The sequence below is a fragment of the Pteropus medius genome, unplaced genomic scaffold (assembly GCF_902729225.1).
Source record: "Pteropus medius unplaced genomic scaffold, Ma_sr-lr_union100, whole genome shotgun sequence".
NCBI lineage: Eukaryota > Metazoa > Chordata > Mammalia > Chiroptera > Pteropodidae > Pteropus > Pteropus medius.
Window position 1 is genome coordinate 6011583 of NW_024342469.1, and position 26930 is coordinate 6038512.

At 44.3% G+C, this 26930-nt stretch overlaps 1 protein-coding gene, 1 long non-coding RNA gene, 1 other non-coding gene and 2 pseudogenes across 6 annotated transcripts in view; 2 read left to right on the forward strand and 3 right to left on the reverse strand.

The window, feature by feature from the left end:
* Positions 1 to 1652: 1652 nt before the first annotated feature.
* Positions 1653 to 26659, forward strand: LOC120602972 (uncharacterized). Of its 2 annotated transcripts, XR_005652927.1 has the most exons (4): positions 1653 to 2063; positions 2545 to 2586; positions 26204 to 26347; positions 26436 to 26659. It is a non-coding gene; the product is annotated as an uncharacterized LOC120602972 (long non-coding RNA). The 2 variants fall into 2 exon arrangements; XR_005652926.1 differs by having other exon boundaries at positions 26204 to 26659.
* Positions 11248 to 11366, forward strand: LOC120603081 (uncharacterized; annotated as a pseudogene).
* On the reverse strand, positions 11509 to 11630 carry LOC120603014 (uncharacterized; annotated as a pseudogene).
* Positions 17400 to 17505, reverse strand: LOC120603036 (U6 spliceosomal RNA). Its single transcript, XR_005652943.1, has one exon. It is a non-coding gene; the product is annotated as a U6 spliceosomal RNA (small nuclear RNA).
* Positions 18003 to 26930, reverse strand: part of EP300 (EP300 lysine acetyltransferase) — a 69092-nt gene continuing 60164 nt past the window's right edge. For 2 of the 3 annotated variants that reach the window (XM_039863365.1, XM_039863366.1), the window contains exons 29-32: positions 25982 to 26146; positions 24778 to 24939; positions 21552 to 21833; positions 18003 to 21334 (exon numbers count right to left, since the gene is read on the reverse strand). In XM_039863365.1, the coding sequence (XP_039719299.1) occupies positions 19136 to 21334; positions 21552 to 21833; positions 24778 to 24939; positions 25982 to 26146 (2808 nt within the window). In that variant the 3' untranslated portion in view covers positions 18003 to 19135. The remainder of the gene's footprint in view (positions 21335 to 21551; positions 21834 to 24777; positions 24940 to 25981; positions 26147 to 26930) is intronic. The other variant, XM_039863364.1, reaches the window with a different exon arrangement.

Genomic DNA, 26930 nt, shown 5'->3' on the forward strand with positions numbered 1-26930 from the left:
CTGTTCCCTGCCATTGTGCTATTCCGCCCCACAATCTCTTGAAGGAATCATCTGCACACTCTACCTCCTCTTGTGTTTCTCCTTACTTCTCTCTCTGTCCTCAGACTTCACCAAAACTGCTTTATTATTAAGTTCGCACACAACTCCTCTGATGGACAGCCATGCCTCTCTTCTTTCAGGGGCATTTGGCATAAGTGATGACTCCATCCTTCACGAAATACTGTCCTTTCTTGGGCCCTTCTTGGTTTTCCTCCTGCCTCTCTGGCCAATCCTCTCCCCTTTGCAAGACCTTCCTCTACTACCTGAATTCTATATATTTTTTTTCTACCTGAATTCTAAGTATTGGCTGGTGTTCTCCAGGGCTCTGTCCTGGGCCCGCGTCTTTGCTCTTTACGTCTTACCATGAGTTATGTCTTTCATGCTATAAATGCCATTTATATGCTCCAAATTTACATCCCCAGCCCATGTGTTTGTCTTCTAATCTCCAGACGCACTTATCCGTCGATAGAGACAACTTGATATTTCATCATAAACCACAAAACAACAGTTTATTCCCTTACCCCAAAACTATTTCCCTTCCCGTTTCAGTGCATGGTGCTACCAACTACTCAGGAACTTCCTCTCTCTTCCTCCTGCTCCACCCCTCACTTTCAATCCATCAGCAAATCCCTTTGCTTCTTCAAAACCTCCCTCAAATATTTCCACTTCTATTACTACTGCCACCCCTTAAATCCAGACCACCATCATCCGTCCTCCAGATTCCACTAAAGCTTCCTAGCTGGTCTCCTCTCTTACTTTGTCCCATAAATTGGATCATTTCCCCTGTACCCGTGATTTGCAGGCTAGGTGCTCTTTTCCATGTGGTATCACTCACTTCCGTCTGGCCTTCTCCCAATTATTTCTTAAGATCTTTGGGGAGTAGGGGGAGGGTGACTCAAGTTGAGGTTAGAGAGTTAGGGAAGGGACAGATGAGAGTGATTCATTCAAATAATTTTCTCCATGCCCACTGTGCTCTGGGCACGGTGGGCACAGTAGTGAACTGGAGGATCGCCCAGTTCCTGCCCCGATGGAGCGTCCATTTCAATATGATGTAAAGGAAAGGAGACCAACGCCTTCACGCTCAAACAGCAGGCCCGCACGGGGCTAACTGCTTCGACAGTCGGCCTGCCACCTGTTACCCTGATCAGGCCTCAGTTCACCTCATCTGCAAAATGGGCTAACATGTAGCTCCTAACCGTGGCGCTCCCTTGGTAGCAGGTAGGGCTCAGCCCGGGGTCAGAGGTGGTTACTCCAGTTACCCCGCTCCTACCTCACCCCATCCCCAACCTCCCCCCACCCCCCCACAGTGCAACCCCTAACCCCGAGGGGCGGGGCCGACTTGATCCGTGACCTTGTGCGGGCTCCGGGCGCCGATTCGAGCAACCGCGCCGGCCGCCCCTGCCCGCCCGCGGCCGCCCGGAGCGCGCGCAGCAGCCGGCGCCCCGCCCGCGCCCCAGCTGGAAGGCTGCGGCTCCTGCCCGTGCGAGCCCGTGAGCACAGTGCCTGGCACCCAGCGAGTCCGCAGAGATTCCGGGCCTTGATTGCACCCACGGCGCGGGCAGAAACCAGGAGAGTGAGTGAGTGAGTGAGTGAGTGATAAGTGGACTGACCAAGGGTAACTGCCACTGTTAAGCACCTAGGCTGGCCTGGCGCGGTCACCGCCCCTTCCTTCCCGCGCCGGCAGCCGTGGCGCTCAGGGCACCAGCATATGTCCTGGGATAGTGAAAGAGGCAGAGCTGGGATGCGAACCTGGGACTTTTGGCCCTTGGCCCACAGCGCTAGACTGAGGAAAACGTGGACACCTTGACAATTGGGAAGGATTTGATGGCTGGAGATAACCGAGCAGAGCTCTGCCCTAGTGTCTGTAAGACCTTGGGAGGCGTTTGATCTGTAGAAGCCACGCTTTCTCCTCCGTAAAAATGACTGGACTTAGGAAAACTAAGAACTATTATGTAAGGAAGGCTTCGCAATGGGCAGAACACTTTCAACAACGTTATCATAGATAATGCCTCACGACTCACCGAGTAAGCATTTTTATTAGCTGCCTTTTACAGACGACGAAATTGTGTCCTAGAGAGGTTTATTAGATCAGGGAGAACAGACAGCGTTACTATTCAATAATTCAAAGGTTTTTCAGGATAACTGCCTTGGATGAGCGTAAAGCTCCAAAACTCAACCAGCTTGTGACTTCAGCATCTAAGCTCCCAGCTACCAGTTTAAAACAATACTTCGCTGGATCTGCTGGCCCCTCCCCAACTACCAACAACTGTATCCCAGCAACCTCGATCACCAGTATACAGATTTTAATCATTATTATTATTTAATGTTTCTTTGTGGTTTGGGCTGGACCAACTGTGAGCAGCCCTTTAGCTGAAGTCAAAACTAGGAGATAGTTGGGTGAGGGACTGACTGAGTTCTGAAAATTGCAACTGTTTTTTAGGCTTTCTAAGAGTTATTTTGGGGACACTGGTGGTAAATAATAATTTCTGTCCTTTCTATTGACAGGTCCACCTTCTCTAGGAAATTATTGGAAGGAACATGAGAAATGTAAGTAGGGATTTTGAAGTATCAACTCAAGGAACTGAAATTGTTTATTTAATTTGGCAATACTATTCTGGATGTATAAAGTTAATTGGCAGGTACCTAACAAATGCCCATTTTTGAGGAATGTGTTTACTAATACATGCAGAGAGGTTGCACAGGTGGCATCCGTCACCACAAACTCTGGCAAATACACAGAGGGAGATGCTGTGGCCTGTGAAAGGGAATTGGGGCTGATTCCTAGCGTTTGTGATGTGTGCAGGTGTTTTCTGGGCTAAGCGTTTTCACCTATCCTATAACCTCGTTTATCCTAAGTACAAACTTTAAAGGCAGGAGTTCTTTTCCTTTTTAGAAACGAGGAGCTGAAGCTTAGGAAACAAGTAAACCTTGCAAAGCTTAGGAAACCAGCCTTATTGGTGCCGAAAAAAACTTTTCACTAAACCTCACTCCTCACATTGTTGATCTGGGGTCAGAGTCCAGAAATATTTAATGAGCATCTACTTATGCCAGGTGCTTTTGAGTATTTTATTTCATCCTCATGACAACCCACCATGCCTTTTGCTCGCTTCAGCCGATCACCTTGAAATCAATTAGCCTTAAAAAAAAATAGCCCACGCCCTCAACAGCGCAGGAGATAAGAGGCTGTAAATCCACGTGACTGACATTAGAGCCCCCTTTCTAAATACTATGTGGTGCCATCCGGGTACCAACAGCAGCAATTCCTTTAATACATTCCTAACATCTCAAAGAGAGATGTAAAACAAAAATGTGGGCCTTAGGTAACAAATCGAATTGCAAGAGCATTTTCTCCTACTGATGACAGTTGAATCTGAAAATGCCACTGGTTTCCTGTTTTGAATGCACACAGTATTGATTAATGGGACTGACTACTGAGCTGACGCTTGGACCAATTAGGCGTTACTTACAAAAAAAGTGGAAATTCTAAGATGGCCAGTAAGAAAGAGGAGTCATAGATTGTTAAAAGGCCTTCAGATGCGTAAAGCCGAGCCCTGAGGGAAATTGCGACAGAGGTGGCCTTCCGTCCGAACCCTCCTCCAACTGACCTCCGCAACTCTGTTTTTTTAAAAAAGTATAAATCTGATCAGGTTATTTGTTTTTTCGCCTTTGGCGGAAAGACGTTTGTACAGTCAGGAAGAAGCCCAGTGGTTGGCTGGGGTGGAGGCGCAGAGAGGCGCTGACTGCAAACAGACTGCAGGGATCTTCGTGGGGTTGATGAAATCCAAAACTGGATTATGGGGATGGTGGCACAACTCCGTAAATTTACTAAAAATTACTGAATTGTACACATAAAAGAGATGAGTTTTATGGGATGTATATTATACCGCAATAAAATTGTTAAAAAAATAGAGAAAACCCCTTTTGGTTTCCCCTCTCCTATCCAGCCAGGGCCCTGCCTGATCCAGCGTCTCCCAACATGCCCAGCGTGTTCCCTGTGCGTGCGCTGTTCAGAGCTGGTGGCAGGTCTTTGCACAGAGGCTCAGTCATCTTGGTGCCTTTGCACGTGATGCCCCTGTGCCTGGGCTCTTCTCTCCCTGGGCGACACTTAGTCTCCTCCTTCAAGACATGGCCTGAGCATCTCCTCTGCCTGGAAGCTCCCCCTGACTTTTCTGAACAAAACCAAGTGACATTGATGTTATTTTTAATTTACACGTCAGGTACCCTCACCAAACCGTGAGCCCTCTAATTATTATTCCCGTTTTCCAGTTGAAGAAACCGAGTTTTAGGTTAAGTAACGGATTCAGGGTCCCACAGTGAATGTAGTGGAGGCGGCGTTTCTGTACATTACTTTCTGATTCCAAAGCCCTTTCTCCTAGCCACGTCGGCGTGAAGTCCCCCTGAGACCACCAGTCAGCCGCTAAACAGACCCCCCTGAAGAGGTGTGTTCATAAAGGTCTCCTCCTCTCGCTCGTTCATCGAGCGGTCCCTGTGCGGGGATTTTGGGGTCATGGAACAGCGGTCACACAGTGGCACCACAGTGCCTGCCCTCCATGAGTTCACAGGTGGAGGTTACAGGTACCCGCCGAGCGATCAGTGATGTACGGGAACTGTGTGCCGTGGGCAATGGTAACAGGAAGGAGAGAGCAATTCTGCCCGGGCATCGGGGCAGAGGCGTCAAGATGAGCGGTGTTTAAGCTGAGTCGTTTATCAGGGACACAAGGGGAAAGGATCCCTCCGCAGAGGACACAGCATAGGGAAGAGCGTGGGAAGTTGCATCAGGGGACTGAAATAATTTAGCATAGCTATGGGCTAGGATGTGGGAACGGGCTGGAGAAGCAGACAAGCAGTGTCCCGGGTCTGAGGGCCCTTGGATGTTATTCTAAGACATTTGGTTTTAATCTGTAGGCAGTGGGAGACATTCTAGTGTTTATGAAAGGGGAATGACAGAATTGGTTTACGTTTTAGGTAAAGGTCTGTGGCGGAGTTGAGGCCGAGGATATATTTATCGGAGCAGGTGGAATGGAGGCAGGGAGGCCAGGAGAGAGCTCTTGCAGTTATTTCATTGGAATGAATGTGGAAATGTCCAGTGACTGATAAAAATGGTAACAGCTCACATTCATTGAGCTCTTTCTGTTCGGCCAGATTCTGTGCGAAGCGCTTTGCGTACATCATCTTATTTAACTTTCACAACTACCCTTCCAGTTAAGTATTGTCATCTAAATTTTACACAGGTGGGAGCTGTGAAGGTGATTTGTATAAGGTCACACAGTGATGGACCCAGAATTCAGATCCACATCTGTCTGAATCTAAAGCCCTGAGTCTGCAGACCTAAGTCTGTGCTGCAGACTTAAACACCTGTGACCGGTGTGAGGCGGAATTTCCCCATCTTTGTCCAAGAGAACTTGTGCGTAAAGTTCAAGTCTAGTTGATTCTATGTCTAAGACACAACCCGGATCTGCCCTTTTACCTCCGTCCCCTGCCACCCCAGATGAGGTCGCCATCACTTCTTGCCTGCAGCCCTGGCCTCCTAACTCGTTTCCCTGCATCCTCTCTTGCCACCTGAAACCTATTCACACAACAGCCTGACATGAAAGTCAAACTATGCCATCTTCCTCCTTAAAACATTCTCCTTGCCCCTCGCAGTTCTTAAAATTTAACTCCCTTCAGTGGAAGAAAAGGCGCGACCTGCCAGCTGCCTGCCTCGCCAACTGCATTTGGCATCATTTTCCCCGTCTCTCGTTGAATTCCGGCCCCACTGCCCTTCTTCCTGTTGCTAGAACATGCCGAGCTTATTCTTGCCTGGGAAAATTTACATTTATTGTTTCTTTCTAGAATGTTCTTTTCCTAGAGATGCTCCTTCTCGCCATTTAGGTCGCAGTTTAAATGTCATCTCCTGAGCACCCCTGAAGCTCTTTATCATATCACCCTTTTTAATTTTCTTCATTGTGAACTTATCACAATATAATGTTTATTTTCTGCCGCCTTCCACTGAGTTGTAAAAGCTAAAACTTATAGAATGCTTGTACTCGTTAAGTTAAGCACTATTCTGTGCTTTAATGTATTAACTTTTTAAATCCTTATAACGGTGCTAACAGGAGGCGGATGGATTCCATTATTATTCCCATTTTACAGATGTGAAAACTGGGTTTTGAATAGGTTAAGTAACCTGCCCAAGGTCACACAGCTAAGTGGCAGAGCTGGGATTTGAACCCAGGCAGTCTAACTCCAACACCCACACTCTTAATCAAGTGAAAGCAGGAACCTTATCTTTCCCACCTTTGTGTCCCAGCACCTCGGACACAGCATGGCATTTAGTAGGCTCTCAGTAAAAACTGTGGGATGAAAGAGTGTAGTCATAATAGAAATATAACTACATTATAAACAAAACCTAAGAATCATCTTTGATTCTGCTCTTTCCCACTCACAAATCCATCTGCAAGTTCTGAATCAAAACTACTTCTCACCGTAAAACATATCCCAATACGTATACCTGCATTCCCATGGCTACCATCCTGTCCAGTTCATGGCCAGCTTTCTCCTGGTCTATGCCACTTGCCAACTGGTGACCTAAATCACCGGCCTAGGGTAACTCATCTAACTGGTGACTGATATCTGCTGAAGCAAAGAATCAGGTGTGTTATTGGGGCAGAAGTGTTTGTTTATGCTAAATGACATTCACTGGCTGACTTGAACCCTGGCAGTGTGTCCATTTATCGCCATAACTGGTTTGAGTGGGGTCAGACTCATTAGCACTTAAGCCCCCTGGTGTGCAGTTCTCGAGGCACTCTGAGGCATGGCAGGGAACTCGGGAAACCTAGGGTGTCCATTTGCGAGGCTGCCATATAACAAAATATCACAGACAGGGGAGCTTATACAACAGAACTTTATTTTCTCACAGTTCTGGAAGTTTAAGATTGTGTTTCTTAAACAGGTTGTGTTTCTCCTGAGGCCTCTCTTTGTCTTGCAGGTGGCCACCTTCTCACTGGGTCCTCAATTCGTCTTTCCTCTGTGTGTGTGCATATTTGTGTCCTAATCTCTTCTTATAAAGGCACCTGTCATATTGGATTAGAACTCACCCATATGACCTTAATTATATCTTCAAATGCAGTCCTAGTCCGAGGTACTGAGAGTTAGGACTTCAACACATAAAGGGTGGGGACACATAATTTGGCCCACAACACACAGTGACATCTGTCTGATACTGCGCAAACTGCTAGCCCGAGGGAGTTTTGACGTCAGCCGGCACCACCTTCCTTTTGAAAATGCCACATCTTCGCGAAGCCGAGGTTTTGGAGGCTGCTGTGATGAAAAGCGAATATTGCGTGTAAACCAGTGTGGAACGGGGAATGAGAGTGGCGGTGTCCAGTCTGATTCCAAGGTTCAGGAAGGTGTGTGGCGCCCAAAAGGTGTGCAGTTGTTAGGACGTAAACATTGAGTGTCTTTGGGCTCCTCTACTTAATGAACCGAGCGGTTAAGTATCTCTATGGGCCCAGGGCCATCGTGAAACAATTACTGAATGCAACAGCCAGCATGACTGATGGGAGGAAATTTGGGAACCTTTACTTCAAATAGCTCAGTGGGTCCCAGAGATGAGAAATACCAGGGGCAGTTTTCAGTTGTACAGATTTCTCCGGGACCACCCTAGACCCAGGTCAGTTTGGGGATTAACCGAGCCAGCCCGACCCCTTGGTTAAGGCCTGCAAAAGGCAATCTCTTGCCAGATGCCAAACGGAAAGTTAGGGGCTGGGCTGGGATGAGAATCCAAATTCTAAAGGAATCTGTCAGATTCTCCTCTTTGTCAGCATTTCTTGTACCCATATCTGCAAATGTTGTCGTGGCCATCTGTTACTTAAGCGGATCTGACCCTGACCTCAAAGACTGATAGCAATTACATGCACAAACCCCATACTGAATATATCAAGTTTTAAAAAATTTCTATCATACCAAATCTGTATGAGGAAACCTACAAAACTCTGGTGAAAGATACTGAACAAGAGTTAAATGGAGAGATAGTCCATGTTAACACTAAGGAAGACTCAATTATGTCAAGACGTCAGTTCTTCCCAGCGTGATCTTTAGAGTCAATTCAATCCTGATCAAATTCTCACAATAAAATTCATCCATTTAAAATGCACAATCTGATTGATTTTGACAGATGCATTCCTATCAGCCCCCAAATCTTTGAGCCTCTTGCCTCGTGCCAACCACTTTCCCTTGGAAAACACTAATCTCCTTTTCGACACTAGATTACGGTCTTCTGTAAAATGTCACACAGTACTTAGCCTTTTGCATCTGGCTTTTTTCACTTAGCATGACACTTTTGGGATTCATCCACGTCATGTGTAATAGTCATTTGTTCCTTTCAATTGCTGAGTCATACGCACCGAATGGCCACATCACAGACCGGTTATACATTCGCCAGTCCTGGCCTCTGCAAAACCTCTGATGCCAGCAGAGTGATGCCCCAGCTGGTGAGGACACTTCCCTACACAGATGGACACATCTGCAGGCTGCCACCAGCTCTGTGGCTTCCAGACGGCCCTGCCGTCCTGTACCTAGCATGAACAGGCAGGCTAGTGGGCATTTTCTTAGGCACTGTCTCCTCTGGGCGACAGTGCCCTCGTCTGGAACAGGTAAGCCTCCTGTTCCGGATGAGGGCACTGTCACCCAGAGGAATTTGTGTCATTCCACCGCTAATTTCCTACGTTAACCTTGGGGAGGTTTTTTTTAATCTTCCTGCATCTCGATTTTCTTGTGTGTGAAACTGGAGTCATAATGGCACTTATCTCCTGGAGATTTCGTGAGTATTAAATGAAGTGATGTATGTAAAAAGCTTAGCAGTGCCTAGCAGGTAGCAAATTCTCAAAACCTTATAGCTAGAACTGTTATTATGCTATTATCGACCAAAGTCACCCAGCTGGTAGGTGCTGGAACCAGGATTTAAGCCAGTCAACAAGGTTGAAACAAATAAAAAAAACGGGAGAAATGCCAGTTAGTGACAAGGGTTCTGGAGAGCATTAAAACAGGGCCCTGTGCTTGAGGGCGACAGTGTGGCTACTTCCGGCTGAGCTGGAGGACCGCTCTGAGGAGGTAATACTTTAGCTGGGGGCTCCATGATCAGAGGGAGCTCGTCATGCAATGGTCAGGGGCAAGGCAGGGCCAGCTAGAGTGCGCACACCTTGGGGTGGAGCGGGCGTGCTGGGCACCGGCCCAGGGGGCAGGCCAGCGTGGCACAGGGGTTTGCTGGGTGAGCAGGGGCCGTGTGCAGTGGGGATGGCGTGTGACCGGGCCCCGCGCGTGCGGTGAGAGCAAGTGCTCTGGAAGGGAAAGGAGTGTTTGTGGTCAGCAGTCGGAACAGCTTTCTGGAAGAAGAGGGTCTTGAGCCACCACTGAGTGCTTCCTGTGCGTCCCTGGCTCTGTGCTAAGGGCCACGGATGGTTGCAGTGTGACCTGGAGACGAGACTTGCAGAGAAGCTGGGGAGTTACCTGGGAAAGGCCGGCTGGCCGGCAGACGGATTCCCACCAGGGGACACTCAGCACCTTAGCAAGTCGGCTGTGGTCCTTGGCCTGGACCTCTGCCTGCAGGCTCAGAAACCCAGCTCAGCACAACGAGGGCATTTCCCGTTCTCAAGGCCCCACACGCGATAATCAAGGGTGCAGCGGCTCGTGGAACAAACGCTGGTTTGTGAATTTACGTGGAGAAATGGAGAACTGAGTCAGCACGCCCTTTCGGGAGGCAGACCAAGGGGGATGCCAGGTCACCACTGGGCCGTCGCTGGGAGATCCGGGAACGAGCGGTGCGAGATGGCTGGCAGTGAGCGTCATCAAGTGCCGAGAGCCTGAGGACTCGTGGGCATGTCCGGGCTGACCCTTCGCCGGGGCTGGGATGTGCCTCGGAGCCGGCACTGTCCCCCTTGATGGAGCAAGGTGGGCGTATCAGACCACCCTCTTTCTCTGTTGCCTTTGTCGACCGGCCCTTCTTCTGACGTGTTAAGAACGCCAGTTGGGAATGGCAGTGTAGACCTGCTGGTTCTTTGTGGTGACTGTGTATCTTTGAACTGATCCATTTGAGGACATTCAACTTCACACTTTCATTTATTTCTCTAAGTGGTTGGGAGAACATAATGTTTTCTTATAATTAAAAAAAATTTTGGTATCAGGGTAATGTTGATTTTATTAAATGAGTTGAGAAGTGTTCTTACTCTTTTCTGAAAAAATTTGTGTATGATTTATATTATTTCTTCCTTTTTTGTTTGATAGAAATCATTAGTGAAATAATCTCGGCCTGGAATTCAGTTTGTGGGAAGTTATTAACTGTAAATTCTATTTCTTAAATAGATTGAGAGCTACTTAGATTTTCTATTTCTCTTGTATCAATGTTGATAATTTTGTGTTTCAAGCAGTGTTTCCGTTTCGTATAAATTGGCGGATGTGTTGGCATACACATCAGGATTATTACGTCTCGATGAATTGACACCTTTATCACAAGGATAAAGAATATCTCTCTTTATCCGTGATGATGTTTCTTGTTCTGAAGTCTGCTTTTTCTGATATTAATATTGCCACTCCAGTTTTCTTTTGTTTACCATTCGCGTGTATATCTTTTCCCATCTGTTACTTTAACCTATCTGTGTCTCTCCATTTAAAGTAGATTTCTTATGGAGAGCATAGAGTTGGGTCTCGTCTTTTTAAAAATCCAAAAAGAAAAAAGAAAAAGAAAAATCCAATCTAATGATGTCTACATTTCGGTTGGAGCGTTTAGAACATTTGCATTTACTATAATTGTCATTATGATTGAGTTTAAATCTTATATCTTGTTGTTTTTCTATCTGTTCTTACATTTTTTCCCCCTTTTATTATCTTTTGCATTAATTTAGTAATTTTAAAAATTCCATGTGAAAAAGTCTATTTGCCTTCATTTTTGAGGTTATTTTCTCTGGTTATGGAATTCTAGGTTGACACTTTTTTTCATTGTTTTCTGGCTTGCATAGAAATTTATAGTCATCTTTGTTCCATAATGTATCTTTGTATCTTCTGGTGGCTTTTAAGATTTTCTTTTTATTACTGTCTTCAGTGATTTTATTATAATGTGTCGATATGATTTTCTATATGTTTATCCTGCTTATGGTTCATTGAGCTTCTTGGATCTGTGAGCTTAAGGTTTATATCAAATTTGGAAATTTTTCTGTCATTAAAAATTTTTTTTCAGTCTACAGCCATGCCACCTCGAACAAGTCCGATCCCGTCTGATCTTGGAAGCTAAGCAGAGTGGGGCCTGGTTAGTACTTGGATGGGAGACTACCTAGGAAGGCCAGGTGCTGTAGGCATAAAAAATAAAAAATAAGGGATTGTAGGCTGACAAGGTTCTTGCAACCCGGGAGGTCAGCCAAGGGTTGCCTCGCCTAAAAAAATAAAAAATTGAAAAAATAAATTGTTTTCTCCCTCTTTATCTGGAACTTTTTTTTTAAACACCTACAGCACCTGGTCTTCCTAGGTGGTCTCCCATCCAAGTACTAACCAGGCCCCACCCTGCTTAGCTTCCGTGATCAGCCGGGATCAGGCACATTCCACAGGGTGGCATGGCGGTAGACTGCCTGGAACTTTAATTACACACCTATTAGGTCGCTCGATGTTGCCCTACAGAGGCTCTGTTCATTTCCTTCAGTCTTTTTCCTGTTTCGTTTTGTTTCTATTGTGATGTCTTTAAATTCACCAATCATCATTTCCTGTGGTGATTCATCTTCTGTTAATCCCATTCAGTGAATTCTCCATTTCAGACGCCGTATTTTTCATCTCAGAAGTTCCATTTGTGAGAGTAATGAGTGTCTTCCCACTAACCCCCACTCAGGGCGGCGTTCGGCACAGGCCTGTGCTTTACCATTCAGCCCTACGTTGCTGCACGAATAGAAGTGTCCAATCACATACCCTTTAGATGTGCTGTGTTTTCTTTCTTCTTTACTGTCTTTTCTTTTTTTTCTGTCTGTGACCGCCTGTGACAACCTGAGGTTTTGAGGCTGTTGTTCTGTGTAACCAGGCAGTTACGAGCTAATGCTTCATTTCATGTTCTCGTCACCAGGCCATGTATGGAAAATGGTTCTCAACCTGTTGCAAGGCCTTGTTGCAAGGACACAGCCATGTCTCCCTTCCTTTTTTTTAGTGTTATCCTATCAGGCCTTGTTCTATGTGCAAACGAGGAGGAAAGGCTAGAATTCATGGCCAGAAATCTCTCCATCCTTTTGACGAATTGATTGACAGCATCCAGGAGGGAAAGAAATAACATATGAATCATTGCTTTGCAGTTTACAACATATTTTCTTGGGCACAATGTTATTTAATCTTTTTATTGTGGTAAAATATATATAACGTTTACCATTTTAACCGTTTTTAAGTGTACAATTCAGTGGTGTTCAGTATGTTCACATTGCCGTGCCGCCCAAATTAAACTCTGTCCTTAGCAAACCATAACCCCCAGTTCCCTTCGTCCCCAGCCCCTGAAACCACACTTCTACTTTCTGTTTCTACGAATTCGACTATTCCAGATCCCTCACATAAGTGGACTCATACAGTATTGGTCCTTCTGTGTCTGGTTTATTTCACTGAGTATAACGTTGTCAAGTTTTAAGTTGTAACTTTCTCAGAATTTCTTTTTTAAGGAATAATATCGATATGTATATATGACCTTTTTTAAAATCCATTCATCCGTTGATGGACGCTTGGGATGTTTCCACTTGGCTATTGTGAATAATGCTGCTGTGAACACGGGTGCACAAATATCTGCTCAAGTCTCTGCTTTCAGTTCTTTAGTGGATATACCCAGAAATGGAGTTGCTGGATCACGTGGTAATTCTGCGTTTAATTTCTGAGGACGCACCGTACTGTTTCCACAGTGGCTACTTCATTTTACATTCTCACCAGCAATGCGCGAGAGTTCTAATTCCTGCACGTTCTCACCAGGAATCATTTATCTTATCCACTGAGTGAGGTAGGAGGCTGCACAATATTATCTCCATTTCAGAGATGAGACAATTAAGAGCAGTTTCCTAGCACCTTTGAAGTTCATAGTATTGTTGACTATAATTACAGTGCTGTGCATTAGAATGCCCAGGACTTATTTATCTACTTTTTCCAAGTGTGTCCCCTTCAACAACATCTCCCCAATTCCCTCCCCAGCCCAGTCCCTGGTAACAACTATTCTACTCTCTGTTTTTATGAATTCAGCTTTTTTAGACTCTACGTATAAGTGTATCATGTAGTATTTGTCTTTCTCTGACTCATCTCACTTAGCATAATAATACCCTAAAGGTCCATACGTGTTGTCAAAAGTGGCAGGATGTCCTTTTTCATGGCTGAATAATAATCGCTGTATTTATATACCACAGTTTCTTTATTCATTCATCTGTTGGCAGACACTTAGGTTGTTTCCTTAACCTTTTGAATTTATAGTTTACTCTGACTTTGTATATAGCTTACCTCTTCACTTTGTCTTTCTTAGTCAGCTCTCCCTTCTGTCTCCAGGGCTTATCATACGCAGTGGGCCTTTGATGCTTTGTAAATGGGAAATGACTGATGTCATGGTTCGGGTTATGAGTTGGGAGATGTTATCTGCTGCTTATTCTCCCTTTTGGGTTAATTTCTGTATAGGGAGGAAGAAGGATGATAAACTTTCCCCTCAAAAATGTCTGGTTTGGTAAGATGATTATATCGTTATTGAGCATTCGTTTATAAAGTGTGTTATCCAGTTTTTTCCCTCTCTATATCTTTATCAAAAGATGGAAGGTGATCTTAGAAGTCTCAGTCTTTTCCGCTCTCAGTAGAAACTCAGTACATCCCGAGGCAAGTACATCTCTACTTCTCCTGGGACAAATTTCCCTCAGGCGACAACTAAGGGCAAGGCTTCTTCCCCTTTCTAATCGTCCTTCATACCACCCTGTTGACTTTCCTGGCTTCCCATCTGCAGGTCAAACATCCCCAGAACTTCATGTGGGGCTCTTGGGAGGGTGGCCCCCAACTCAGCCCTGTCCTGGCTGGCCCTCCAGCTGGTCTGCGGCCTTTTGTTTTTTTAACTGAGATGTAATTCACATACCATAAAATTCACCCTTTGAAAGCTTATAGTTCAGTGGCTTTTAGTATATTCACAGAACTGTGCAACCATCACCGCTGTCTAATTCCAGAACATTCTCATCACCCCGCAAAGAAACCCCATACCCATCGGCAGTCACTCTCCATTCTCCCCTTCACCCAGCCCCTGGCAACCACTCATCTACTTTCATCTCTCAGTTTGCCTGTGCTAGACATTCTGTAGAGATGGACTCATACAATATGTGGCCTCGTGTGTCTGGCTTCTTACACTGAGCATGTTTTCAGAGTTCAGCCATGTCGTTGCATAAATCAGCACTTCTTTCTTCTAATGGCTGAATAATATCATGTGGATATCCATTCATCAGTCGATGGACACTTGAGTTGTTTATTATTTCAATATTTTGAATGATGCTGCGATGAACATTTGTGAACAAGTTTTCATGTGAACATGGTTTCGGTTGTCTTGGATATATATTAAGGAGTAGATTGCTAGGTCATATAATAACTCTTATGTAAAACTTTTTTATTATATTATAGAGATATTTATTGGGATAAATTTTTTGCAGTGTGCAAATTATTCTTACAAATATTTAACTTTTTAGAGGAACTGCTCCGATTTTCCTAAGTGGCTGTACCATTTTACATAACTACCAGCAGTGTATGAGGGTTCCAGTTTTGCCACATTCTAACCAACACTTGTTATTGTCTTTTTGATTATAGCCGTCCTAGTGGGTATGAAGTGGTACCTCATTATTTTGATGATTTGCATTTCTATAATGACTAATAATGTTGGGCATCTTTTCATATGTTTATTGGACACTTGTATATCATCTTCAGAGAAATATCTATTTAAATCCTTTGCCTATTTTTTCATTGGGTTGTCTTTTTATTGTTGAGTGTCAGAATTTTTATAGTCTGGACACAAAGACCCTTATCTGATACGATTTACTAATGTATTATATTCCATTCAGTGGGTTATTTTTACACTCTCCTTAGTGTCATTTGATGCACAAAAACCTTTAATATTAATGAAGTCCAATTTTTTTTGTTGCTTGTGCTTTCAGAGTCATATCTAAGTAACCATTGCCTAACCCAAAGTCATGAAGATTTATACCTACATTTTCTACGATTTTTATAGTTTTAGCTCTTACATTTAGGTCTATGATCTATTTTGAGTTAATTTTTGTATTTGGTGTGAGTTAGAGGTCCAACTTTATTTTTTTGAATGTATCTAGTTGTTCCAGCACTATTTGTTGAAAAGACTCTTCTTTCTCCATTGAGTTGTCTTAGCACCCTTATCAACTGTGACCATAAATATATGGGTTTATTTCTGGACTCTATTCCATTGATCTAAATGTCCGCTCTTATGCCACTACTATAGTCTCGATTAGTTTTGTAGTTTGAATTTTGAAATTGGGAAGTGTGAGTCCTCCAAATTTATACTTCTTTTTCAAGACTGTTTTGGCTATTTTGGTTCCTTTGCATTTCCATGTGCATTTTAGAATCAGCATGGCAATTTCTGCTAAAAAAAAAAAAAGCCAGCAGATATTTTGATAGGGATTGCATTGAATTTCTAGATCAATTTGAGGAGTAGTACTTTCTTAACATTAGTTCTTTTTGGTCTTCCTGTACATGAATGTCTTTTCGTTTAAGTCTAATTTCTCTCAATGGTGTTTTGTTGTTGTCAGTGGACAAGTCTTGCACTCCTCTAGACATCTTCTTTTTGATGCTGGCTTGCGTGCTGTTTAAACAGGTGACGTCATGATAAACATCTCATTCCAGGAAACTACCTGTCCGGAGATTAGTTTCCTTAGTTGTAAAAGAAAACTGGAGAGCTTATCTTTATGATTCCTTACCACCCACTTTTTAATTTTTAGTCTGTATTTTGAATTTGCTTGGAATAGGACCTGTGTGTCGTACATATATCAGTTAATTTGCTGCCATCACTAGGGCTTCTCTACAGTATGAAAGATAAAAGATATGGAGAAGAAAGGCTTTGGAGCCTAACAGAACTTTCTGGTAAGCCTTTTACTGGCTGTGTGATCTTGAGCAAGTTATTTCATCTGAGCTGCAGTTTTCTCATGTCAGCTGGGGCTGTTTGGGGGGATTCAGTAACCTAAGTCAGTGAGAGCACCTGGAATACCGCCAGCCGCATTGGGTCAATTTCCTGGATCGATGTCTTAGAAATAGCCCAATTGGACACTTGTGGCTCTTTTTAGCTCTTCCCAGTTTTTCATTGTGTTAATTTTCAAATACACAGAAACACTGTAATCAAATTCTTATAGTGCTGACTCTAGAATAATCCATACCTTCCCTGTCCCCAGCACTACCTCTGGCCTGAGCAAGGACAGATTTTTTTCTCCTCCCCATTTAATTAGGTATTTCTGTGGCCACTTCCCTGCAAGGTTGCAGTGAAATGTGGTCCAACACTTCAACTCAGCTGTCGGTAGCCAGAGGCTAGAGCTATGAAAGCTGTAAATTTACTGCTTGGAAAAAGATTAGAATTCTAAATATTTCTTTTGGGGGCTCAGATCAATCCTGGGTTCCTACTAATAGAGAGCAAAATGGGGGTCTTTCTGTAACAGGCATTCAGCAGCTTCTATAATCTGGTCTCAGCCAAGGGGACCTGAAGCTCTTGAGGATCTAACTCTTCACTCTCCTGGGTGGGGTCCCTTCTCACTCCTCTCCGCCTTCACCCATTCATCTCCCCGCCAGTTCAGTTTAAATACCATCCTTCCAGCAACTTTTCCAATTCCCAGAAGTCAGGTTCCTCCCCTACTCTATCTCGTTCCCTGCTTACAGAACTTAACACTTTCTATGTGATTTAAGCATCGTCCTACCTTTTCTAGCTCTCAAACTGGCTTGAGGGCAGAGCTGCATCCTGCCCACGAGTGCCCTTTCCAGCCAGGCACAGAATGTAGGTGCTTCATGTACCTCTGATGCACCAGTGACCAGAGGCAGGTGGATGCTTGATACTCTCTCTCGGGGAAGGGGTCAGCCCATTAATGTTGAGTGTGCAAGGTCACCTCACAGTAGGATACTGGTAGTTTTCGAGACAATGTAACTTTCTTTAGCCCTTAGCAGACTGTCATATAGTGTAAAACTCTGATAAAAACAAGACCTGCCAAATGGTGCCAAAGCAGCTTACTAAGTAGTCTCCGAATTGTTCAAAGCTAATGTAACATGCAGTAGGGGTAGTAAACTCTCCATTCTTTAACACCTAGCACAGTACCGGACTCACTGTTGTTCATCAATCTCCCAGCCTTCCAAGTTTTATTTTTTTAAATATGGAATGCTGAACGAATCTGCCTGTCATCCTTACGCAGGGCCATGCTAATCTTCTCTGCATCGTTCCAGTTTTAGTATATGTGGTGCCGAAGCGAGCACCCACGTTTTATTTCCACGTATTTTCCTTCCTAATACCCTCATTTCCTAATACCCTCCTGGGACTTCTTGGTTGGCAGTTAGCAAAAACAAAGTGTGACAGAGATTACAGAGGTAGTCACCCTAGCTTTCACACTTTTTCGAGAAACTGTTGTGACTTACTTAGGTAGAAAAGAGCCCACTTAAGCGCTCCTTTTCATCCCTGTAAGATGAGGGGATCAGAAGTCCATGAGGTCACCCATAGGGGACCATGGGAAAAGGTCCCATATCATGTTAAAGGCTAATATCAATTCAAATTGATAAAATTGACATTTAGCTGGTACTTGTGTTTTTCTCTGAACTTCGGACAAATTTACTAAAGTCCATGTGTGAATTCACTTTGTATAACAGGGAGGCTGAGTTACACTGCTTTCACTTTCTCCTGGGTTCTCTGCATCAAGAACTTACACTAACGCCTCCTAAGACAAAGATGTGAGGGCAAGAAGTGAAACAAAGTCAGCTGTCTGTCTCACACAGTTTATTTAACAATAGTAATAAGAAATCAAATTTAACAGTCTATACAGTGATCCAAAGTTCATATTTATAAGTAATCAACTTTAATTGCATGATTTACAACAGTTGAGGGTTTTTGCTTTCTATTTTCAAGTTTTACAGAAAGTGTGTGTGTGTGTGTGTGTGTGTGTGTGTGTGTGTGTGTGTGGTGGGGGGGCAGGGTAAGGAGGAAGAAAGCAAGCAAAGAAACCCCAGGGATATTTTGCATGTTAAAATCATCCCACTGGAATCGTTTCTTACCCTCTTTTTAATTTTTTCCTTTGTTAGATGTAAAAATAACAAAAAAATTCTTTCGAGAAACAGAACCACAATATATAATACATCAATTTGGCAGCTGCCCCTGTATATTTTGAAAAAAGTCATTTTTCTCTCTACATGTACAAATTATTTTAATACTTGAAGTTTTTACGCTCAGACTTACAGAATAGAAAATTTTCTGGAGCACAAAAGTTGACTTGAGAGGGGAGGAAAGGTTTCTTTTTTTTTCTTTTTTCTTTTTTTTTTACATTTTTAAAAGAATGAAATCTTTGCACCCAGAGAAAAAAAATTGGTATTTTAATATATATTTATATATATTTATATATATATAGAATGTAATTTTAAAGTAACATTAACCCCTTTTGTCCTCTGGTTTTAGAAATGTTCTTTAACTCTTCCATAAAGTGAGGAAAATAGGGAAAAATGTCAACCATCTGCACCAGTAAATAATAACTATTAATATTACATATTTTCATTAATTTAAAAAAAATAATAAAACCTATTGGAGGTGCAAGGCAGGAGCATGTGGGTGGCTTCACAGACCTCAGCCTCCTCCCAGTGCACACTTGAACCACACACACAAAGGGAAAAAAGAGGCTGATGGTAACCAGCCATAACAAAAATATATTCTTTGTATTCTATCATCCCTCAGGTTCATCTTGCATGTTTGCTTTAAACCACAAACAGCTACTGCACAGTTCTTATGTGTTCCAAGGAAAATTGTCTTTTATGCTAAGAAAGATTCAAAAAAATTGTTTTCAGTACAAAACAGTCCTGTTAAGAGAAAATAATTTTTTTGCTCCCAAAATACTACAAGGTGTCTCTAGTGTATGTCTAGTGTACTCTGTGAGAGGGTTGAATTCAAGTCTGAGTTGTCGGTGCTGAGTCCCAGGTCCGTGGCGCTTGCACCATGGAGGTTTGCCATGCCTGGATTGCTAGTGAGCTGAGAAAGCATCGAATTCTGGTCCGGGCTGGCAAAGTGCCCTTGTTCCATGGGGTTGGCCTGGGCAGCTACCAGTCCCGGATGTGGAGAACTGGTCTGCGGGGAAACGTGGTGTGGAGAAGGCTGAGGTTGCATCCTTGGGGAAGGGCTGGAGTGGGGGGGCTGAGACTGTGGCCGTGGAGAATGGACAGGCTGGGGAGAACGCACTTGATTGGAGAGAGAAGAAGGGATCTGCTGGCCTTGTAGGTGTGGGGACTGAGCCTGATTCGGGAGCATATGCTGTTGGGGGCTCATGGGGTTGGGCTGAGCAGGAGACCCCATCTGTTGCTGAAGGAGTCGCTGCTGATAAACCTGCAGACTGGCTCCTGCCTCCGGTCCCAGAGCCTGGGGGAGCTGGCCCATTGGTCCCATGTTCCCTTGTTGCATCTGCTGCATGTGATGCTGCATCCGCTGCTGCTGCTGCTGCTGCTGTGGGGGGTAGCCAACTCCTTGGGGTTGCTGAAACTGGTTATGGTTGGCCATCCCAGGGCCAATGCCTGGCCCTGCACCCTGCTGCTGCTGCTGCTGCATCATCTGCTGTCGTCTCAAGATGTCTCGGAACTGTGAGGGCATGGCGCTGTGATTCATGTTCACCTGCTGGGCCTGGGGGCTCATCCCTCCCACGGGCGGCTGCAGTTGCTGCTGTGGCTGCTGCTGAGGAAGGCCGGCCCTCTGGACACCCGCCTGCATGGCGTTCATGTTCTGCATGGCTGGATTGGAGTGGACCCCCTGCTGACCTGGCATGGCAGGGGGCTGGAGCCCTGGCTGGCCCTGGGGCATGCCAGGCTGCCCAGGGAGGGACTGTGGATTAGAGTTGGCATACTTGGCAGCTCGCTGCTTGATGAATGCAGCCAACAGCTGGGGGTTGGCGTGAAGGATACTAAGCACCTGTTGCTGCTGTAGGGGAGAGCTGGGAGACCTGAGAGTCCGCAAAAGGTTTTGTAAGGCTTGTTGAGACACAGTGCCTGGTTTGAGAGGGCTCACACCTACCTGGCCCAGTCCTGGTTGGGGAGCCATGTTCAAGGGCTGACCATGTTGGGCCACCGACATCATGGCTGGCCTGGGCATCCCGGTCTGGAGTTGCTGGGGCTGAGGCAATCCTCCTTGGGCCCACGGTGGCTGTTGTTGCATCCCGGTGGGTCCCATCCCTGGCTCCAAATGCCCACCGGGACCTCTGGCCATGGGAGGTGGGTTCATACCTATGGGGGCCATTGGAGTCATCTGAGGCATCTGGTGCTGGATCGGCCTTTGAAAAATTTGCACGTGGGCCATCTGGCGCTGCGTCTCAGCCGCCCTCTGAATCTGCATTGCCATTTCCACTGCTGCAGGTGGGGGCCCCGGAAGGGGTGGCTGAGCGGTCTGAGGAGGGGTTGGAGGGGTCACCTGGCCTGCTGCCTTACCCTGGGACACAGGGCCAGCAGCTTGAGTCCTGGGCAAGTAGGGCGGCATGCTGTTGGGAGGTGTGGGCTGGGGCTGAGGAGGGGGTGGGGGCTGAGGCGTCTGTGGGGTGGTGGGCTGCTGGCTGGTTGGCGTGGTCGGAGTGGCAGGAGTGGGGGAGGGCAGGCCCTGTTGCTGCCCCACCACACCGGTCCGCTGCATGCTGGCCATCCTCCTTCGGAGCATCTGTGCCTGCTGTAGCCGGTGCTGCAGCTGCTGCTGCCGGAGCTTTTGCTTGATGTTTAGGCAGAATGGGACAGGGCACTTGTTCTCCTGGCAGTGCTTGGCATGGTAGCAGCAGAGGGCAATGAGCTGCTTGCAGATGGGGCACCCTCCATTGGTTTTCCGTTTGCAACCCTTGGTGTGTTGTACAACCCGCTTCATCTTCTGGCAGGAGGGCAGGGAGCAGTTGGCATTTCGGCACTGGCAGGCATGGACCAAGGACTGGATGCAGCGTTGGATGCTCAGGCGGCGAGAGTCTCCTGGGCTCTGGGTGGCTGCAGCCTGCTGGCTGTTGCTTTCGTCATCCAAGCCAAGACCTAGTTTCTCCATTTTGTGGTCATGGTTTTTAGTGTTATAGCAGGTGATACACAAATCGTAATCCTGGGGGAAAAGAACACAAGTGCAGGTCAACTCTCCAAGACTGAAGTCATGCAAAAGCACTTTACATATTCTGCTTGGGCTCATAAGCCCCTTTCTGGAGAAAACTCTTCAGTCCACCACTCCCGGACGAGGCCGGGCTCCTCCCACCTCCTTCTATTACTTGCCACTGGCCCTCGAAAACCTCCAGTGCCCCGTCATCTGCACCATCTGGGCCTACCTCACACACGGTGCAGTGCCAGCGGGTCTCCACGTGGTGCTTGCACTCGTTGCAGGTGTAGACGAAGCGGTCCTGGCTCTGGGTGTGCAGCTCCACCAGCATGCACATGGTAGACCACTGGGCTCTTCGGAGGGATGAGAACTCCAGGTGCTTGTCCCTTGCGAGGGTGAGAAAGGCATCCCGCCCATCCATCAGATCGCAGGGGATGAGGGGGTCAGGATCAATGATGGGTGGCAGGGAGTTGGCGGCAGGGCCAGCGATGAGACGGATCACAAAGAAAACCTGCAAAACAGAAAATCTCATCTGTCTCTGGAATGAAAGCACCTCAAGGCACTGGACCAACCGCAGCTGGTGGGCGAGTCAGACGGGATGCCTGTGAGGCTGATGAACACTGAGTTAGTTTCACAACCACACCATGAGGATTAAGTGATGTACGGCTCATTCCTGTTTCACACATCGCTGGTCTCCTCTCTGAGTATGTCTATACAATGGGCCTAAAATCTACATCTTAGCTTTTCTACCTCATTCTATAATTCCTTCAAAATAAGAATGGTTCAAGTCAGGTACAGCACATGTCCAGTGGACATTCTTCTTCAAAGAAGTGTACTTTGAGATGCAATCCATGGCTTCATCTGAATCTAATCACAAGGAAACAAAGATAAATAGAAACTGAGTGACATTCTACAAAACAATCGGCCTGCACTCTTCAAGAAAATGCCCGTGGCACAAAAGAAAAGAAGGCTGGGCACTGAGTCACGGCAATTCAACACAACATGCGATCCTTTAGTACAGTATGTAAGGACTAGACATTAGACGGTGGACACTGGGTTGTTTCCTGAATGTGAAACCTATGCAGAGAATGTCTTCTTCCTTAAAGAGTACCAGCTGAAATAGAGATAAAGAAAATATAGCAAAATGTTAACTGGTGACTCTAAGTGAAGGCTATGGGAGGTCTTCTATGCAACTTTCCTAAGTTTGGAAGAAAAAAAAAACAACAAAAACACCAATAATATTGGCTGGGGTGGTAAAGATAAAAAAGCTTCCTTGCTGTAGAAGCAGCAAAATTTTTGTTCATTGAAGTTTGAAACAATATAACCACCATTAAATAACATAACCAGTAAAGGCTGCAACAAGAAGCCGGCATATGTGTATCTGAAATTAATTAGCATAGAAATAAAACTCTTAATAATACCTTCAAGAAATTAAGACATTATGAACAACTGCTGTTTGCCCACTATATTGTTTTCAGAGACTGAAAACCTATGCGAATTGGCAGTATGACTTATAACTTGGGAAACAACGTTTGCATAAAAGGAATCTTTTAAGATACGGTACATTTTAAAAAATATAACACAAGAGAGCACACACTGAGTAGAACTATATCAAACAGAAGCCTGAAGTTAAAAGCATCAGGGGAGGATTGTGATGTGAATCTGACCTTATACTATTGGATTTAAGATTGTAGCTAAAAGAAGGCACTCATAAAGCAAGGAAGAACAGTTTGAAAACGTGACAGAGGAAAGCGCTGAATCGAACAAGTGGGGAAATGCCTGTAACAACCTGTTAAAAAATAGAGGCTGACTCAAACCACCTGGTGACCCCCTAGGAAATCTTCACTGTGGCCAACCCTCCGATAACCATCACGACTGATTCCACTGTATGCGACTCTAGAGCTAAGACAATACTTGAATTTAACCTAATCGACAACTTTAGATTCTAATTCCTAATTGGTGACTATCCCCTACATCTTCAGATTAAATAAAGTCATAGAATGTACTGGCTATTTAAGTCAAAACCTACTACGACATACTCTAAGGGGCTTACCCAATTGCTTGGTTTTTAAGAATTTTGTGACACTAAATATTGCGCTAAGTAGCTAATAATTATTATCTGAGGCACCGCTAGGACTCGGGAATCCTTCCATTTCACCAGCATGGCTGAGGGAATAGCATCAGGCTTCTATCATCTTAGGCTATTCTGCTGAACTTAGGTTTTTAGGCTTCAACAAAAAAAAAGCCTGGGGGTAGAGCAGTGGTGTATGGGAAAAGGTGCTTTGAGCAGTTTTATAAGTTAAGCACCATTATAATACCTCTCTAAAGAAGGGTTCTGCCGTAACTATTTCTCTCCCCAAGAGACTGCTTAATCAATTTGGTTCTAATTCCATACTAAAGATTTCAGTTCCCTCTCCACATAATAGTCACTTCGTATAAGAACTTGATTATGACTTCTGAAGAGAGTCTGAGATACTAAAAAAAACAAAACAAAAAATGCTGCCACGAATGACCCTTTAAGACTCATCTTACCAATGATAACGCTGAAGGGAAAAAGAGCACCGACACATGAAGCTGTGCTCTCAGACGACGACGTCAGCAAGTTTGAAAATGAAATAATTCAAAGTTTTATCTTCTGTGAAAAAAGTTTTAACATGTGAGCCCCAGACCATTGGAAATTCAGAATATATGTGCATATATTAAAGTTTAACTTTTCTTCGATTCTCTCCATTTCCCAATGCACTTTCAGGAAGGCCAAGAGTCCATGTTTTTGTTCATTTGCTTTGCCGCAGTTCCATTACAGACAAATTCGAACGGTTAGTGGAGTTCTAAGGAGCTTGGTTTGAAACAAAACAACAAAATATCCAACAAGCCAATCTCCTGAACAACGGACAGAGGTAGAGACATGAGGATTACAAACAACAGGGTTCAACTGTACTTGCACTTATAAATTATAGTCATGAACCACTTCACGACCTGGGAAATGCATCGTTAGGTGATTTCGTCATTGTGTGATGGGTATACAGCCTACTACTGTAACTGTATGTGTATGCTTTTATATGACTGGCGGCTCTGTAGATTTGTTTACACCAGCATCACCACAAACTTTTAAGTTCCATTATAATCTTAAGGGACCACTGTTGCATCTGAAGTCCATCAATGACCAAAAAAACATCATTATGTGGTACATGACTACGTAAGATACAATCCATCACCATCTAGATTTTAAGAGCTGCAAGTCAAAGAAACCTTATCATTTCCAGTTCTTACCACCCACTCTAGCCATCCTCTTTTCTTCCTTCTGACAAGTGATTTCTTTCTTCTGAATTTCCAATGGTCTGGGGCTCATGTTATAAATGCCAACCATGGTGGATAGTTTTTTTGTCTGTTCATTTGTTTTTGTTTTTAAGAAATCCTGCTTTGTTTTTCTCCCATTCTCGCAGGCCTCATCTTACCTCTTTATGTTTCTCCATGGTGGCATACAGTTTCTGCGAGAGGTCATTGGAAACATTGGGCATGCCTGGCTTCTTCTTATTGCCCCTACTTAGGCTGCTCTTGTTTTTGCTGGTTTTCTTATTATTTTTCTTTTTAGCATTTTTGCTGTCTCCCTTTGTCACCTACAGGACAGTACAAAGGAGACAAGAAAATGTTAATGTTTTGTTAGGACGTGATCTGAACAATATTAATGGTAAAAAGATTCTCCTTTCTTTGAAACTAGAGAGCATAATGTTATGCCTTCCATCAGCTGCTCTAATCACCTTTTCTTTTTTAAGCTGTTATTTACAGTAAACTGATATTTACTAACTTTTTCTGTACCCCGCATTTAGGAGACCCCATGGATTGGGCCACCCTACCCCAGAGTTGAGGATGGGGATAACGAGTAAGTGGCAGTGTGGGGTAGCGAAGGGTACAAAGCAGTGGTGAGCCAAAGACTTGGATTAACATTTCTTTCTTATCACATTCTAGAATTTTATGGGCCTACTCTAAAAAACACAAAACCTGAAAAACATTCAGTTAATGAACTTAAGCAATAAGCTGTAAAGTGTCCTTTAACAGACAATTTAAGGGTGACTTCAGTGGGTCAGACTCAATGAGGGCAATTCTAGATACGCTATGGGGAAATGACAGACCAGGAAAAGCTCCTCAGACGACTCTCCTACAAAGCCAAGTTTTGTACGGGGGAATGGCAAACTGTAGTCTAGGCCCGTTTTTGTTTTGTATGGCTTAAGAACAGAACAGATTTCACGTTTATAAAGTATTGTTTGAAAAAAAAAAAAAAAAAAGAAAAATGTGCTAGAAATGATACATGGTCTGCAAGGCCCAAAGCAGTCATGATCTGGACCTTTACAGGAAATAAAGTTTGCCAACCCCTGCTCTGGAAAGGTAATTTTCTAGTTTTCAGGGTTTCCTTTCTGTTTCCATGATCAGCTTCCATACTGGAAATCCAAGATTCTACTTAAAAAGGGAGTCTGATGCTAAAAAGGTTGAAAACCACAGAAACAGAACTTTCAGTAACTTCTCGAAGCCAGTGTTTCTTGCCCAGTTTAAAGGGCTGTTTCACAGCTGAGAGCTCTAAGACCAAGTTGAAAGTTTAAGCCCAACTCTGGATTATACGTGAGAATCAAGGCAGAAGCTGGAGAAGAAATGCAAAGCCCTTACATCCGTGCTCTCATTGCTGGTGTTTTCCTCGCGTTTCCGCTCTTCCTCTTCCTGTTCCAGCTCCTTAATGCTCTCTTCCAGGACATTGGGCCAGAAATCACCCTCGAAGTAAGGCAATTCCTTTGCACTTGTTAACCGATCTTCAGTAGCTTGTTTAAAAATATCCTGTGAAAATATTTATGTACAAATTGAAATTTCTATTTTTTTCTTCTTTTTAAAAAGGCATTGATTATACAAAAGCAGTCCCAGCTAACGGACATAAACAACAAGAATTAACATGTTTTTGAAATGGTGAGAAATTTTATATCTAAGTCCCAAGCCTGAGATGACACCGAAGTCATAAACAGTGAAAAGCCTCGGTCTTAAGTCAGTATTCTTGGTTTTCCCTTTCCTTTACCCATGAGGGCAGGGAGATAACCTGCCTATATTTATAAGTGATGAGTTATCCTGCTAGGACCAACAGCAGAGCCAGAGGCATCAGCATTCACTGTGCCCTTTACCCTTCCTGATGACAAAAGGTAGTGTAATGTAAGGCATGCCTGCCTCACACCCATTCTTGGAACTGCAGCAGCCTTAAGTGAGAAATATGTTCAACACAACTCAAATGACAAACTCTGGAAACTGCATGGCTACAGAGCGATTTGCTGTGCTGCTCGAGAAAACATCTGGTTGATGATTTCCTCCCCATGAGTATAAACAGGTAAGAAGTTTATTCAAATTCTTGTCATGAGATTCCCTATAATCACAAGTGGCTATTAAGAATACATTTTTAATTAGTCATATCTTTAAAATTTGGATTTGCTGACCTAAGGTTCTTCGAAAGCCTAGTTTTTCTTACTTTGAAAAAATCTGATTGGACAGAAAAGAGAATATGAAACACTGATATACTCGACTGACTAGATTAGCAATTTGAAAACGTTTTGCTAGATACACTTCACCTTAATAATAA